Source organism: Ranitomeya imitator, chromosome 4 (genome assembly GCF_032444005.1).
Source record: "Ranitomeya imitator isolate aRanImi1 chromosome 4, aRanImi1.pri, whole genome shotgun sequence".
Taxonomy (NCBI): Eukaryota; Metazoa; Chordata; class Amphibia; order Anura; family Dendrobatidae; genus Ranitomeya; species Ranitomeya imitator.
In genome coordinates, this window is record NC_091285.1 from 570,656,871 (window position 1) to 570,674,415 (window position 17,545).

General features: G+C 41.6%; 1 protein-coding gene across 1 annotated transcript in view; it reads left to right on the forward strand.

The window, feature by feature from the left end:
• ALDH1A3 (aldehyde dehydrogenase 1 family member A3) overlaps positions 1-17,247 on the forward strand; it is a 57,028-nt gene extending 39,781 nt beyond the window's left edge. The window contains exons 9-13 of the mRNA XM_069766320.1: positions 455-639; positions 5,267-5,431; positions 8,385-8,542; positions 11,511-11,585; positions 13,727-17,247. Of these exons, the coding sequence (XP_069622421.1) occupies positions 455-639; positions 5,267-5,431; positions 8,385-8,542; positions 11,511-11,585; positions 13,727-13,799 (656 nt within the window). The 3' untranslated portion in view covers positions 13,800-17,247. The remainder of the gene's footprint in view (positions 1-454; positions 640-5,266; positions 5,432-8,384; positions 8,543-11,510; positions 11,586-13,726) is intronic.
• The last annotated feature ends 298 nt before the right edge of the window (positions 17,248-17,545 follow it).

Genomic DNA, 17,545 nt, shown 5'->3' on the forward strand with positions numbered 1-17,545 from the left:
CTTGGCAGAAAACGCAGGCCAAAATGCTTGCAGATTTAATGCGGAATTGATGCGGATTTCTTGCAGATTACTTGCGGATTTCCTGCAGATTGTTATGCGTTTTTTGATGTGTGGATTTGCCTTACTCAGTGTATAGTCAATGGGTGCAGAAATGCTGCATTTCCGCACAAAGAATTGACATGCTGCGGAAAAAAAAAACGCAGCGAATCCGCACAGATTTTTCCGCAGCATGTGCACAGCAATTCTCAAATTCCCATTGACTATCATTGTTATTGTACTACACTGCGGATTTGATGCAATTCCGCGCATCCAAAAACGCTGCAGAAACGCATTAAAATCCGCAACGTGTGCGCATAGCCTTAGACTCATCAAATGGAGCATTTTAGCATTCTCGAATTGCTGTACAAGTGATTTAACTATGGCTGTGCTAAAAATCCTATCTTGTTGTCTGTAGTGGAACAGGCCGTAGAATGTGCTCATCAAGGCGTCTTCTTTAACCAAGGCCAGTGCTGCACAGCAGCCTCCCGGGTCTACGTGGAAGAATCCGTGTATCCAGAATTCGTCAGGCGGAGTGTGGATTATGCAAAGAGGCGGCTTCTTGGAGATCCCCTTGACTCTAAAACTGAACAGGGTCCCCAGGTACAGGCATAGAGCAATGATGTGCCCGTATTTTCTACTGTGACAAGTTACAATGGCTTTTGGTAATGTGCTGTGTAGTTATTAAAATAACAAGATGTAAATATATGGCCAACTTAAAATGAAAAAAAAAAATTATATTATTATTATTATTATTAATTATCTCCAAAGTGTAGATGGATGGCTGGATGAATAGTGATAGATTGTGAGCCCTCGCGGGCAGGGTCCTCATTCCTCCTGTACCAGTTATGACTTGTATTGTTTAAGATTATTGTACTTGTTTTCATTATGTATACCCCTCCTCACATGTAAAGCGCCATGGAATAAATGGCGCTATAACAATAAATAATAATAATAATAATAGTTAGATAGTTATGTGGTACAAAGAATAGATAGATGCATAGATTGTTAGATAGATTGCTAGATAGATAGACTAAGAAAGAAAGAAAGAAAGAGAAAGAAAAGAAAGAAAAAGAAAGAGATACAAAGCAAAGAAATATGCGGCACTGTAATAATTTGCAGGTGTGGGTGCAGGCTTCAGGTTCCTGGTCAGTAATCCACAATGTAAAGTAGTTTAAAAAAGCAGCAATGCAAAAAAAAAAAAAAATCAGTGTCAGGCTTCATGAGAATTTCTGCACCTATTTTTTTAATTACGTTAATTGTGATTTTTTTATTGTGTTTTTATGCTGCATTTTTGTCTCTGTCAGTGGCTCCGGTACGTGAGGTGACAGTTTCCTCACGTACCGGAGACACTGACTCACATAGACACAATAAAATCAATGTGTATCTGTACATGTCAGCGTGTTTTCACGGGCCGCGTGTCCGTTTGGAAAACACGGAGACATGTCAGTGTTCGTGGGAGCGCACGTATTACACGGACCCATTAAAGTCAATGGGTCCGTGTAAAACACGTACCACACATGGATGTTGTCCGTGTGCAGTTCGTGTGCCGTGCAGGAGACAGCGCTACAGTAAGCGCTGTCCCCCCAGCGTGGTGCTGAAGCCGCCATTCATTTCTTCTCTCCAGCATTGTTCGCTGGAGAGAAGATATGAAAAATCTTTTTTTTTTGGTGTTTAAAAAAAAGATCCCTGCGCCCAACCCCCTCCCACCGCCTGTGCGGCCCCCCCCCCCCCCCCCTCGCTGTTAATAAAATACTTACCCGGCGGCGAGGAGAAGAAGCAGCGAGGGAGCCGGGTAAGTATTTTATTAACAGGGAGGGCGGGGGGGGGGGGGCGCACAGGGGGTGGGAGGGGGTTGGGGACAGGAATCTTTTTTTTAAACACCAAAAAAAAAGATTTTTCATATCTTCTCTCCAGCGAACGCTACTGGAGAGAAGAAATGAATGGAGGCTTCAGCACCAGATGCAGGGGACAGCACTTAACGCTTAACTGTAGCGCTGTCTCCTGCACGGTGCGTGTGGTACCCAGTCGGCACACGGGCGGCACGCGGATGCCGCACGTGTGCCACACTGATGTGCCACGTGAGCACACGGACACACATAATTCCGGTACCGATTTTTCCGGTACCGGAATTATCTGGACGTGTGAGACTGGCCTTAAATAAAGCTGCTTTGTTTTTGATCCTTCCTCGTATTCGGCTTTGATATACTTAGGTGCAGATTACATGCATTTTTTATGCTTTTCCCATCACAGAAATGCACAAAAATCACATGTGTATTTTTTTCCCCTGCATCTAATAATTCCGCTCAGAAAACTCAGAGTATCCACAAGACATATTGGCATGCTGCGGATTTGCTGAGTAAAAACGACGCACATTGGGCAGGAGATTTCTAGAAATCCCATCCATTTTGCTTGAACTCTAAGGCCGGGGTCAGACCTAACGTATCAAAATACGGTCCGTTTTTTATGGCCGAAATACGCAGAAAAGTTCCAGAACAGTGATCTGTATTCAATGCAAGGATGTGATTTTTTTCTCCAAAAATTATCCGTGTGTCATCTGTATGGCATCCGTATGGCATCTGTACCTCGACATTTTCTAGTCAGCTTGAAAAATGGACATAGAATGGATCCATGGGCTCAAATATTTGTGAAAACATATATACAGTCTATATATATATATATATGTCAGTGAGACACATACATATATATATATATATATATATATATATATTTAAATGTCATACATAGCTAGATAGCATAAAAGCCGGTAATTCAGTTATCGGCTTTTCCTATCTCCTTATCAAACCCGACAGAATATGAGACATGGTTTACATACAGTAAACCATTTCATATCCTTTATATTTTTACATATTCCTCTCTAATAATGTTAGTAGTGTGGGTGTGCAAAATATGGGAGCTCTAGGTGTTAAAATAAAGGGTTAAATCGTGGAAAAAACTGGCGTGGGCTCCTCGAAATTTTCTCCGCCACAGTGGGAAAGCCAGTGACTGAGGGCAGATATTAATAGCCTAGAGAGGGACCATGGTTATTGCCCCCCCGGCTAAAAACATCTACCCCCCGCCACCCCAGAAAAGGCACATCTGTAAGATTAGCCTCTCTCTTCCCACTGCCCTGTGGCATTGGCATATGAGGTAATAAGGGGTTAATTTCTCCTTGCTAATGTAAGGTGACATTAAGCCTGGTTAATGATGGAGAGATGTCAATAAGACACCTATCCATTATTAATCCAATAGTAATAAAAGGTTAAAAAAACACACACATTATGAATAAAGTATTTTAATGAAATAAATACACATGGGTTTTAATATCTTCATTGTATGCTCAATCCAACTGACGACCCTTGTCTTCTAAAAAAAATGAAAATAAAAAGCAGCAATATCCCATACCTGTCTGCTGTACAGTCATGTCCCACGATATAAATCCATCTGAAGGGGTTAAATAAATTTACAACCAGGAGCCTGCTAATGCAGCTGCCCCTGGCTGTAAAAACTGGGGAATGAATGGAATGCAGCTTCGTTGACTTGTAGTGCTGCGCCCCCTGGTGGCATAAACTCATATGAACTCTAGTGTGAGAAAATATTCAGAAAAATTTGCACGCTAGAGTTCATATGAGTTTGTGACACCAGGGGGCGCAGCACCGCAAGTCAACGAAGCTGCATTCCATTCATTCCCCAGTTTTTACAGTCAGGGGCGGCTGCATTAGCAGGCTCCTGGTTGTAAATTTATTTAACCCCTTCAGATGGATTTACATCGTGGGACATGACTGTATGGCGGACAGGTATGGGATATTGTTGCTTTTTTATTTTCATTTTTTTCAGAAAACAAGGGTCGCCAATTGGATTGAGCGTACAATAAAGATATCAAATCCCCATGAGTATTTATTTCATCAAAATACTTTATTCATAATGTGTATGTTTTTTTAACTCTTTATTACTATTGGATTAATAAAGGATAGGTGTCTTATTGACATCTCTTCATTATTAACCTGGCCTAATGTCCCCTTACATTAGCAAGGTGACATTAAACCCTTATTACCCCATATCCCACCGCTACTCAGGAGTGGGAAGAGAGAGGCTAAGTGCTAGAATAGGCGCATCTTACAGATGTAAATTTTCTGGGTTGACTGGGGGCAGATGTTTTTTAGCCAGGGGGGGGCCAATAACCATGGTCCCTCTCTAAGCTATTAATATCTGACCTCAGTAACTGGCTTTTCCACTCTGGTGGAGAAAATTGCACAGGAGCCCACGCTAGTTTTTTCTCGGTCGGGTTTGGTAAGGAGATGGAAAAAGCTGGCAACCGGCTTTTCTGCTACCTAGCTCTGTATGAAATATATATATATATATATATATATATGTCAATGACATATATATATATATGCACTGTATATATATATATATATATATATATATATATATTTATATATATATATATATACACCTATACTATGTGTAGACATTCATTCTATTCTATTCTATTCTATTCTGTCAGTGTGATTTTACTGTACACCGCATTGAATTACCGGCTTTTCTATAGAACACCAGTGCGTATTTCTCGCAAGTCACACGCATGGTCCGTGTGTAATCCGTATTTTTCTTGCCCCCATAGACTTTCATTGGCGGATTTTTTTTGCGCAATACGCTGACAAACGCAGCATGCTGCGATTTTCTCAGCCCGTAAAATACAGCCTAGAAATATACGGCTGATGGAAGCTGCCCCATAGAGAAACATTGGTTCGTGTGCAATGCGTTGTTTTTGCGCCTCTCCCTCGTCCGTATTCCTCTCCAGTGTGACGTCGGCCTAAGGCCACATTCACACTAGCAGTATTTGGTCAGTATTATACATCAGTATTTGTAAGCCCAAACCAGGAGTGGGTGATAAATACAGAAGTGGTGCATATGTTTCTATTATACGTTTCCTCTATTTGTTCTACTCCTGGTTTTGGCTTACAAACACTGATGTAAAATACTGACCAAATACTGCAATTGTGAACATGGCTTAAGACGCTGCGTTTTTGGCTCAGCAAAAATACACAGCGTCAGATATGCACCAAGAGCTCATGGTGGGAACGTAGCCTAAAAAGAACTTTATTTAGCTCAAATTTGACATTTGAGTCGAGACAACGCAAATTCTTTTCAAAGATAGATAGGTAGAGAGATTACATTCTTACTTCCTAACTTGTGACGTGATCACATCTGTTTCTATCTTCCTCAGATTGATGAAGAACAATTCAATAAAGTGCTGGAATTTATACAGAGCGGAAAGGATCAAGGCGCAAAATTAGAGTGCGGCGGCTCGGCTGTTGGGGAGCGTGGATTTTTTATTAAACCTACTGTATTCTCTGAAGTAACAGATGACATGAGAATAGCAAAAGAAGAGGTAATGTCATCTAATGTTTATCCGACAATAATGAAAATAGCCTTAGTTGGTGTCAATTAACGGCCCAATGATCATGCATGCCCATATTATCCCAGTAGAAGACCTTGCCAGCCCCCTTTATTACTGATTATAAAGCGTCTACTGTAACAACAGTCTCAATCTGCAGGGTCGGCTTCTTAGTTACTAAATTTATTGTGCAGGGAGAGGGTGGAGGTGAGCTGTGACGACAGCTATTATAAATGCTGGATCTGATGTTATCTACTGTATATATAGCTGATACCTGTCATTGTAATCCTGCCTGTCATAGTAATGAGATGAAAAGGCTGAAAAGTGATCTCTACAGAACAGAGAAATGTAAGGGGATCGCCCCCATGGGCAGCGGGGTACTTGGTACCGGGTCCTTCGGTTCACAGGGGGATGTCACGGTGGCTGACCTGGTCCGTGGCCCTGGGACGTCCGTGTTAAAGGGAAAGGTCTTTAAAGGGGAAATTTTTGTGACGACACCTGTGGTATTCGATCAGGGTGACCGACGCTGCTTTAAGGGGTCCGCTAGGGTGATGTTATGGCAGCTAGATGGTATACCTTTCCACAGGTGAAGTATATCCCCAGGGCTTCCCGGTGTGTAGATGGTGGTATGGTGAGAGGCGCAGTGAAGAACGAGGACACAAGGTTGCAGTCTCTTTACCTTTACTGAAGACTTCAGCATCCACAGTCCAGAGCACCAGATCACAGGGCAGGCAGACTCCAGCCGGTTTGGAGGCAAGTCCAGAGTCCCCTTTGTCCAGGTGGAAATCAGTAGCCTTCCTTTGCGCCGCATTGTTGTAGTCCCTAACTGCTAAGCTTCTCATAAGGTCCTCACAACTGTTGTTGATGTTATGTCTCTCTCTCTGTCCCCCGGATTGGATAGGACAAGCCCGTATGACTGGTGGCTTGAGGCGGTTTTTAGGGACTCTATCATGCCCCAGCCTCTAAGGGGTGCGACCGTGCCTCCTGGGTGTAGGGCGGACAGTTAACGTGAAATTAGCTGTCTTGCTGGTCTCTGGAGCAAGGCATAAAGAACGTTACACCCTCGGTGATCCGGCTACCGGGATACTGCGCCTCAGAAGGAGGCAGCCTGTGTAGGGCTGGTCCCCTTCTGATATCCACTCCTTTGCTATGACTTCTTTGCACGCTCGCTGCAATACAATTCTGCCTTCAATGTCTCTTCCTAAGAGCTGCAGCTCTGAGGGCATGCACAGCTCTGTATCCTTCTCCCTCGATCTCTGACAGGATGCCACCCCTGCCAGGGACCAACTAACTGAGCGGAGCTCAGCCAGCAACTGACCCACTTTCCCTACAGGTCACCAGTTTTACCTAAGTGTGAGGCGTGACCTAATAAATAGGAGCAAGGCTCCCCCTGGTGGCCTGGAGTGTGAAATGTGTTGCATGTTTGTGATACCTGGATGCAGTTGTCCTTCTTTGCCTCCAAACGTAACACCACTCCCCTCTAGAGGAAAATGGCATTACTGCAACGACCAGGACCCTGGGGCGCTGCATCAGCTTTTTATGAGCCTCAGTATATAATCAGTTGCGGATGCACTAACTGTGCAAAATATGTGACATGTTATCTTTATTTTGCAGACCCCCATGCCAAATTTCCAAATTTAATTCGTTTTATTGGCTTGCTTTTTTGCAGTGGTTGATACCAAATGTGTGTAGCCTTTTTAATTATTTATTGTTAACTATGAAGAAAGATTGTTAAAGGGAATCTGTCACCTACTTTTTTGTATATAAGCATTCTGGAATGCTGTAGATAAGCCCCCAATGTAACTTGAAAGATAAGAAAAACAAGTTAGATTATACTCACCCAGGGGTGGTCCCGGTGCGGTCCGGTCTGATGGGCATCACGGCCTGGGTCCAGCGCCTCCTATCTTCATAGGATAACGTCCTCTTCTTGTCTTCCTGTCGCGGCTCCTGCGCAGGTGTACTTTGTCTGCCCTGTTGAGGGCAGAGCAAAGTACTGCAGTGCGCAGGCGCCGGGAAAGGTCAGAGAGGCCCAGCACCTGCGCACTGCAGTACTTTACGCTGCCCTCAACAGGGCAAATCAGTACACCTGCGCAGGAGCCGCGGCAGGAAGCAAGGAAGAGGACGTCATCGCATGAAGATGGGAAGCGCCGGACTCGGACCGCATCTCCCATCGGACCGGACCGGCCCCCCCCCCAGATGAGTAAAATCTAACTTGTTTTTCTTATCTTTCAGGTAACATCGGGGCTTATCTACAGCATTACAGAATGCTGTAGATAAACCCCTGATGGCGGTGGCCGAAGCTTATATACGAAAAAGTAGGTTACAGATTCCCTTTAATGAGGAAAAAAAGCAGCTATATACAGTTTTCATTTTTTTGTTCAAAATTTAATACAAAATATTTAACATTTTTTTCTATCCAACTTTGGGTTTTCACAATGCATAATACATTGCAATACTTGTAGACTGAAATGAGTTCTGCCCTTCATTTAAAGATGCCAGATATGGGGACAGATATTAGACGCATGTGGACATAGAACCCAAGTATCATGTTAAAAGGGTATCCCAATCTCCAATATCATACCCCAATATGTAGTAGGTGTAATGATAAATTTAGCAAATATCTCCAATTAGACATGTAGTATAGTTCTTCTGATTCACTATGCCGTTTACTCCATGTGCAGGGCATTGCAGTAGCTTAGATATCCATGGTTACTAACAACTAACACCTGTCACCATGTGAGTGGCTGTAACCATGGATACCTAAGCTACTGCAATGCCCTGCACATGGGGTAAGCGACATAGATAATTTCTCTAGATACTAATAAATCAAGCAGTTGCGCAATTAAATGAAATGATTAGCAGATCAAGACCAGTATTAATCCAATTCTGCTCCCTGGTACAGTGTGAGGTAAACTCATCTAATCATTGATGTCTATGATTACTGCAGATTTTTGGACCTGTTCAGTCCATCCTGAAGTTCAAAAACATCGAGGAAGTGATAAAAAGAGCAAATAATACAGAATATGGACTGACGGCCGCTGTGTTCACAGAAAGCCTGGACAAAGCACTCGGCGTTGCCTCGGCGCTGCAGTCTGGAACAGTATGGTGTGTTTTGGGATATTTCACACATTAGATATATAATGTTCCCTATTTTGGTTTAATGATCTTTACTATAATGTGTCAACCCATAATTAGGGCTCATCCAGACATTTGCTCAACATGATCCGAGCACGGACTGGCCGCGGGACTCCTGACACCTTCATATAATTCTATGAGGCTCCGGTCAGGAGACCCGCGGCCGATCTGTGCATTGCAGTCTGTGCTTGGACTGTATTGCACGGATGTCTGCATGAGCCCTTTGTCTTGTGATCCATGTAAAATGATCTTTTAAGTTCTGCTCTTACTATAGTCATAGCGGAGAGACAATATCAAAGATTGGTTTTCATTCTAAAGTCCACACAACATTTTTTTTTCAATGTTTTTGGAGAGGATCCGGTTTGGAGAACACCAGAAAAATCGCTCAAAAAACGTCTGCATGAAATACTCGTTCTAAATATTTCCATGTAAACGCAACTTTCTGTTTATATGTCCACATTTTTCAGCACTGTTTAACCTCTTCTGGTTTCCAAAGATGCCAAGTGGTTAAAAGGAGTGTCTTAACCATTCTTCAGGCATTTTCCACTGTGAAGCCGCTCCATACTTTATAACAGAATTCAATGGGAAGGCTACAAAGATGCCCAGAAGATGCCTGGGTGTCTTTTTGAGCATTTTGTAAGCATTTTCACCGCAAAATGAGCCAGTGTTTTCTTCATTACTTTTTACATAAAAAATGGCCAAAAATCATCCCAAAAATCACTGTTAGGCTGGGATCACACATACGCGAGATATGGCCGAGTCTCGCAGGTGAAAACAAAGCTCTGGCGCCGGCACTCCGGAGCAGAGCGTGCAGCTCCATGCATTGCTGTGCTCCACTCTGGAGTGCCGGCGCCAGAGTTGGGTTTTCACCTGTGAAACTCGGCCGTATTTCACATATGTGTGATACCGGTCTAAGGGTTCGCTTATACTTGCGTATAAATCATATTGTAGTATTATCAGTATTATAAATCAGATTGCACTCGGACCAATGTTATTCAATGAGACAGGTGAGTGCAGATCTGCAGTTTTTCTCAGCTGTATTCGGCATCAGAAAAACCGGAATAGTGCGAGGAAAAAAAAATTGCATTCCATACAGACCATCAGTATAACATCCGATTTTTATGAGATTTTACAAATTTGTAGCATTGGAAACTGTAAATTGTTCTGTAAAAGATTAATAGTTGCGGAGTAAAAACAAAATGGATTGTATACAGATGATCTCCTGGATGAGATTTTTTTTTTTATACAGTAGTATGAGCAAACCCTAGGAATGATTAAAAAAGAAAACCTTTACAGATAACACCAACAAAAAACATTATCAAAATGCTTAGTTTTCTACCGGAAAATAACATTGTGTGAACATACCCTAATGAACATGGCCAGTTTATGTATTAGATAAAAGCCTATTTTTTTAATTGGTCACTTGTAATGAATACTACATTTTGGCTGCTGTAAGGGTATGTTCCCATGGTCGGGGAACCAGCAGCGCTTTGGACACAGTACATGTCTGCTCCATCCAAAGCGCTGCCGGCTTTTGAACGCAGGTGATTCCGCATGTGTTCATTGAACTGTGCGGAATCACCGTGCCCAATACATTGTACGGGGACATTTATCTTGCGGAGACTGAGAAACTCCGCAAGATAGATTGGCATGCTGCGGTCTGGAAAGACGCGCCGCATGTCAGTCTTCGCAGGGAAGCCGCGGGTGCCGCTGCACGCATAGTGGAGATGGGATTTCTTCAAATCCAATCCACTATGCTGTAACATCTGGCCGCTGCGGGTTGGATGCTGCGGATGTACACAACGCCCAACCCGCAGCATTTACTGACCGTGGGAACATACTCTTACTGATATCACAGTTTCTAGTTATTGATTGCTCTGTTTTCTTTATTCCTGATGAGACAAAGCATTTAAGGGTAAATTAGTAGATTGTAGACAAGTGAGGCTGGTTTCACATTTGCGTTTAAAAACGCAGCGTTTTAAACGCAAACGCATTTGGTGAAAAAAACGCTGCATTTTTTAGACGCATGCGTTTTTGCATATTTTAATACAAACGCGGCAGTCATCAAAATCAACAAGAAAACCCACTATAAACAGAAATAGCTAGGGTTAGGGTTAGGATCCCTAGTAACCCTAGGGATCCTAACCCTAACCCTTAGGATCCCTAGTAACCCTAGGGATCCTAACTCTAACCCTAAGGGATCCTAACCCTAACCCTTAGGATCCCTAGTAACCCTAGGGATCCTAACCCTAACCCTAAGGGATCCTAACCCTAACCCTAAGGGATCCTAACCCTAACCCTAAGGGATCCTAACCCTAACCCTAACCATAAGGGATCCTAACCCTGACCCTAACCCTAAGGGATCCTAACCCTAACCCTAACCCTAAGGGATCCTAACCCTAACCCCAAGGGTTAGGGTTAGGATCCCTTAGGGTTAGGGTTGGGGGTTGGCTTATCAGTGTGTATTCTTGTGTTTTTCTATTAAAACGCATGCGTTTAAAAACGCATGCAAACGCATGTGCTTAAAAACGCATGCGTTTACATAGACAAAAACGCCGCTAGAAATTACTACATGTTGCATTTCTGCAACACAACGCATGCATAGAAACGACACATGTGGCGGCAAAACGCGGCAAAACGCATGCAAAAAAACGCATGCGTTTTTAATGTTAAGTATAGGAAAAAACCGCATGCGTTTTTTTGCGCTAAAACGCAGCGGCAAAAAACGCAAATGTGAAACCAGCCATAAGTCAAACTTTATTTTCTGTATTACCTACTGGGGTTTAATCTTTTTATACCTGGATAGTGGTCGATTTGGTTTAAATGATCCGTTTTAGCCAACAAAAGTATCAAAGTTATATACTACAGCTATGAAAACATAAAGACCTTTCCCAGGCTCCTACATGCCTCCTAACCTAACTTTTATCTTGCGTTGCAGGATTAATTGTTACAATGCCCTCCATGCACAGACTCCATTTGGAGGCTTTAAGATGTCAGGCAATGGCAGAGAACTGTAAGTTAAGCTGTTGAGTCTATGAGAGAATAATGATTTGCTAGGGTCCAAGCCGCACGGGAGACTGGTCTGATAGGAGGGTCCACGGCGGCTTCTCCCATCTTCACTCTCTGGGAGTGATAGGTCTACCCCTGCTTGCAAGAAAAAAGGAGATACCAATCACTCCTTGGCAGCGGGAGTGGAGAAGCTGCCGGGGACCCATCTGTCCGACTAGTCTCCCGTGCGGCTCGGACCTTGGTAGCTATTAAACTATGTTTTTCTCTGGAATGCCACAGCAAATTAGATTTAAATATTGACACATGCTGCTTGAGGATTGGGCAGCATATATCAGATGTCAGGTTCCTTTTAAAAGATATCCAACATAGTGATAAATCTTGGAAAGGGACAGTTTCTATATTTATACTTTCATTTCATCCAGAATATTTTAACACTTATATGACATCCCACGTTCATTTTGAACTTTTATGCTTTTAAGGGATTCAAGCAGAGAAGTCCACTAAATGGAAAACAAACTGAGATTAGTAGCATACAGTGTAAGTCAGTTCTGTGTATTCAGGGCCGGCATTAGGGGTAGGCAAACTAGACATTTGCCTAGGGCCCCCACTTCCCAGGGCATCTACAGCAAAAATTAGATTGATAATGTCAATCCGACATGCTAAGACAGCTTAAGGACCTTCAATGATATAGCAGTCATGTGATTGCGATGTCACCACAGGTCTTGTACTCAGGGGGATTTTAGGACCTATAGTGACATCATAATCATGTGATCAGTCACGTGTCCATGATGTTGCCAAAGGTCTTGTAATGTGGGGGCTTTTAGAAGAACTGAAGAAGAGGGGACTGGTAAGTATTCTATTGTGTGTGCATAATATATATACATATAATAATAATACATACAAGTAAATACATAGACACAAGCATGCACATATATATATATATATATATATATATATGTGCATGCTTGTGTCTGTATGTATTTACTTGTATGTAGTATTATTATTATTATTTATTATTATAGCGCCATTTATTCCATGGTGCTTTACATGTGAAGAGGGGTATACATAATAAAAACAGGTACAATAATCTTGAACAATACAAGTCACAACTGGTACAGGAGGAGAGAGGACCCTGTATGTACAGTATTTATGTATATGCATGTGTCTGTATTAGTGATGGTCGAACAGGAATAGTAAAGTTCAGTGTCTGTACCCGAACACCTACTGTTCGGGCTAGACATCGAACACGGACTTCACCAGAAGTCCGTGTTACTGTTCGGTTTTGGCCCAATGAATACCAGGTGTTTGTCGCATTGTCATGTGCATGACAGCGCAGCAAACATTGCTTCTGATCGGCGGTAAAATCATTATTGCCGGTCAGACAGCCGAGATTCCTATGCTTTCAAATGACATTGTGAGCCCGCAGGTGTGATCGGAGGTAAAAAGTTTACCTACAGTCACTGTTGTCGGCTGATGGGATTACTGCTCCCATCAGCCTAAACCTGCTTCCGCTAATAACAGGGAGAGCTGACTATAGGATTAGTAATGAATAGGTGTATTGTAGACGCCTCTCTATTACTAAGCCGTGGGCTTGATGTCACCAGACAATACAAAGGTGACATCAACCTAACAAATATGCCATCGCTACAGGGCAAGTGGGAAGAGCTGGGTACAGCACCAGAATTGGCTGGTGGGGCCCAATATCCATGGCCCTTTACCAGTCTGAGAATACCAGCCCCATGCTGTCTGTTTCAGCTTGGCTGGTTGTCAAAAATGAAGTGACCCTATGTCATTTTTGAAAAAATTATTTATTTAAATAATTAAAAAGAAAACAGTGTGGGGACCCCTCTTTTCTTGATAACCAGCTTTGAAATAAAACAGTCTGTGGTAACATACGTGGTCCCTGATGGCTGAGGTGATCCTGGTACGTATTTTGCGTCAGGACCAAGGAGCTGCGATCTATACATCAATGAGATAATATATGCAGTTGTGTAGTGACAAGTATAACTGAATTGAAGGTCAGCAAATTTTGGAAAGAGACGTTGTCGGTGCTCATTGATTTACTTGTTCATAGTTGTGAATGCCCAAGTAGTCATTAATAGTCAAGCTGCACAATATTCTATCTAACAACGGTTTTCCTTGTAGTGGTGAATATGCCCTGGCAGAATACACAGAAGTTAAGACTGTGACCATCAAATTATCCCCGAAGACACTGTGAAGAGAACAGAGAAGAATGACGTGGAGGGAGTACATCATCTTGCTCAAGCAAGACACAAATCTATAAAAACTTGTTAATAAGAGAATCACTTTCTTATCATGATACATTCCAGAAATGTCTTCTGCACCAATTTCACCCCGGACAATGGAGGGATTTTATACCTGTGATTCAGTAGAGGGTACAACGGTGTCTTATATTCCGTGTTTCACCTATATTACATGGATGAAAATATGTGGTCATGGCATATGCCATCTGAGCGGGTCATCATAAATGGGCGCAGCTGAGGAAAACAGGGAGTAGGGATCACGTAACTTCATCCTGAAGCTTACCTGTTACTTACTGATCTCTGCCATGACTTCCTACTGATTTACGATAGATAAAATATTGGAAATGTAGATTTTGCTCTATTTTGCAAAGATTATCTAGAAAAGGAGTTTGGATGTGATATTTCTCTTACATAGTCCCCCACTAAGACGTTTCCAAAACTCTCATTTAGTTCACGTAAGGATAACCACTTCTCCATTGATGGTCATGACCTCTTTTTTTGGGATGATCTTGATTGGTAATCCCAAAATGCATCAGCCCAGCATTAACCATAGTTTTATGACCTTTTAGATAAAAGTAATTATTGAAACTACCGTTTTGGACTTTACTTGAGAATATAAAAAAGAACGCCCAAAGCTCTTCAAGATCATGCTATCATCAGAGTGCTCATAATTTAATTATAGCCAAGTGTGGCGGTGACTGCTCATCTAAACATGGGCACACTTAAATAAATATTTCTACAGACTGTACTGTAATGGCATTAGCTTAAGAGTGAAATTGCTGACAGCTTCTCTTTTTTAAGGTTTTTACAAGGAGGTGTGGCTCATATGGTAATTATGCAAATTAGCCCAAGGACACACCCCATAAGATCATGGGAGCCACGCCCCCTTAGTAAAAACCATAAAAATAGCACTAAATAAAAAGGCTAGTGATGAGCGATCATACTCGTTACGCGAGATTTCTCAAGCACGCTCGGGTGTCCTCCGAGTATTTTTTGTTTGACATGTCTCTATATATAGACTAGGTATTGCACCCCTCTATGGTTATTTGTGGTGTGATATTGGTGCGCCCCTTCTTTTTCAAATTCCCGAGTATTTTTTAGGGCTCGGAGTTTTCGTTTTTAGCGCCGCAGCTGAACCAGGCAACCCCCACATGTACTTATGCTGGCTAACAGATGTAAATTATTCAGCTGCGGCAAGAAAAACTAAAACTCCGAGAACTAAAAAATACTCAGAGGACCCCCGAGCGTGCTCGGGAAATCTCGAGTAACGAGTATATTCGCTCATCACTGAAAAAGGCTCATAACGTTGGATTGTATGGAGGATTTTAAAAAAGTGAATCACTCAGAACAGTAGGTATAATATTAGCGCACAAACTGATCACTTTTGACCTGGTGACAGGACCTCTTTAAGGTAACTTCATTCTCTTCCACCACACGGAATTGGCCAGTTTAAGGAGGATTTTTAAGAGAATATGAGTCTTAATAGAGATACTGTGCATGCATTGCTTAATGTCATGTGTTTAGTTTCATAATTAGCTTGTGTATGGCATAACGGGGGTTTCCACTGCTCTAATATTGATGACTTAGCCATACAAATGAATAGCAAACAGGTTCCAAAGCAGCCACTCATGGCCAGTACCCATTGCATGTATGGACCTGTGCCACTTTGGGTGATAGTGGTCCAGCCAAGAGCGTATAGGTACTGTAGGTACCCAGAGGCGGTACGGTCATTTTAGGATTCTGGCTTCCCTTTGTTTTATGCGCTTGTTTATTCATCTGACTATTTACAATGAATATTATAATTTATATCGATCTGACTCTAATCTCAATGATAACTTTCAACAAAGGTAAGAATATCTATAAAGAAGACTCCATCCAATGTCTAATTAAAGGGACCGATAAGTCAATATACAAGTTTTGTGAATGATAAATCCTTATTACTAACTCAATAAAAAATTGACCAGAAGGAACACATTGTAACCTGAATATAAAAAGCAAATCATATATAGATTCTGTAAGGTTACAGGGGAGAGATTTTACAGAGTGTCCACCTTAGAGCTCCTGTTTTACCCATCCTATTTTATAATGTATATATAGTAGGGGCATGAAAAGTAAAAAACCTACATACTACTGTACAGTGACTGTAATGGGTGATTGCTCGATCACTCAAAATTTTACACAAATGTTCTCTCATGTTTAAAAATTGCATTCCTTTTCTTCAGCGCTAAAAGTACCGTATGCAACTTTGAGGTGTACATTCGGGGAAACATATCCCATTACAATCATCTGGGATCCAATGTATTTTTTAGAAACACGTAGTACATGTTCCCCCATTGTGGAAATGCTGCCTTTTTTTCTATTTTGCATGCATTTTTTTAATTCTATTGAATGAGTGAAAAATGCTGCAAAAAAATAACCTGCTGCAGAATTGAAACAGTTTCAAATCTACAAGGAAAAAATAAGCCACTTTGCATGAAACTTGAAGAATCTAGTTCCCTAAAATGCAGAGTTTTTTGAAAAAAACAAAAGCTGGAAAATGAAGCAAGAATGCGACGTCGGAACATGACTGAATTGAGTGTTTTTTGGTGCTTTTTTTCTCTATAGATTTTTATGAGGAGCTAGATAAAAAACATTTAAAAAACACAATTGTATTTTACTGCACTAAAAAAAGCATAAAGAACCAATCAAATATGTAACAAAAAACATAAAAAAATAGAGAGAAAAAACTGGAGCAGATGCACAATAATCAGAACAAATTGCTGTTGAGCATTTTGGGACAGACAATTGCAGAAAAAAGCGGAGTTGGGACATGGACTACACACAACATTTTTAGGAAAATGGGGCATATTAGTTGCATATCAATGGGAACTTATCAAACACACTATAAGCATTGCTGTTTTTCTTAGTAGTGCCATCTTCTCTTTTGGTACATTTTTGCGGCTAGTTATTCCAAAACGCAGCGTGCTGGAAGTGTGACTATTTCTTCATACAAATTACGCTGTTATCAGCATGCTGAATCATCCATGAGTTCTGGCTACATCACGGTCACTGTTCTGCTTTTTGAGAGACTATTGAGAGCAGATCTAAAAGAGAAAGTAAGAATAAAGGTTTTGTTTTTGGTTTTTCATTATAACCAGAGAAGATATACCCGACACCTGGACCATGTCGCCAGCAGACATATAAACACCACCAGCAATATTACAAAATATCCACAAATGTCGTCAATATGTTAATCCTGAGTACAGAATATTTTATATTGTGATAAGATAGTCTGTATTCTGCATTTTTTTCAATGAACCAGTATAATATAAAGATGATATATTTATGGAATAGAATACAATTAATCATCTATGTTTTTGTATTTTCATAGTGCAAAATAAATACTATATAATGTTTCAACAATTCAGCATCATGTTTTCTCTATAGCATCGCCGGAATCAGGGATCAAAGTAAAGATAACGCATTTGGGTACTATGTAGTTTAAATTATGTTTGGTGGGTGTACTTAAAGGGGTTGTCCAGGACTTTTTTTTTCCTATGGGCCTAAAAACTAACAGGCAGATAATTGCTAACAAAGGCAACTGCCTGCATGTTCAACTGGGCGATGGTGCAGAGCGGTCACCAACCACTCCAGTCAGCAAATCAGCTGCTCCAAATCAGCAGAGCAGCTATTCTTCTTCTTGGTTGCTCTGTCGATGGGG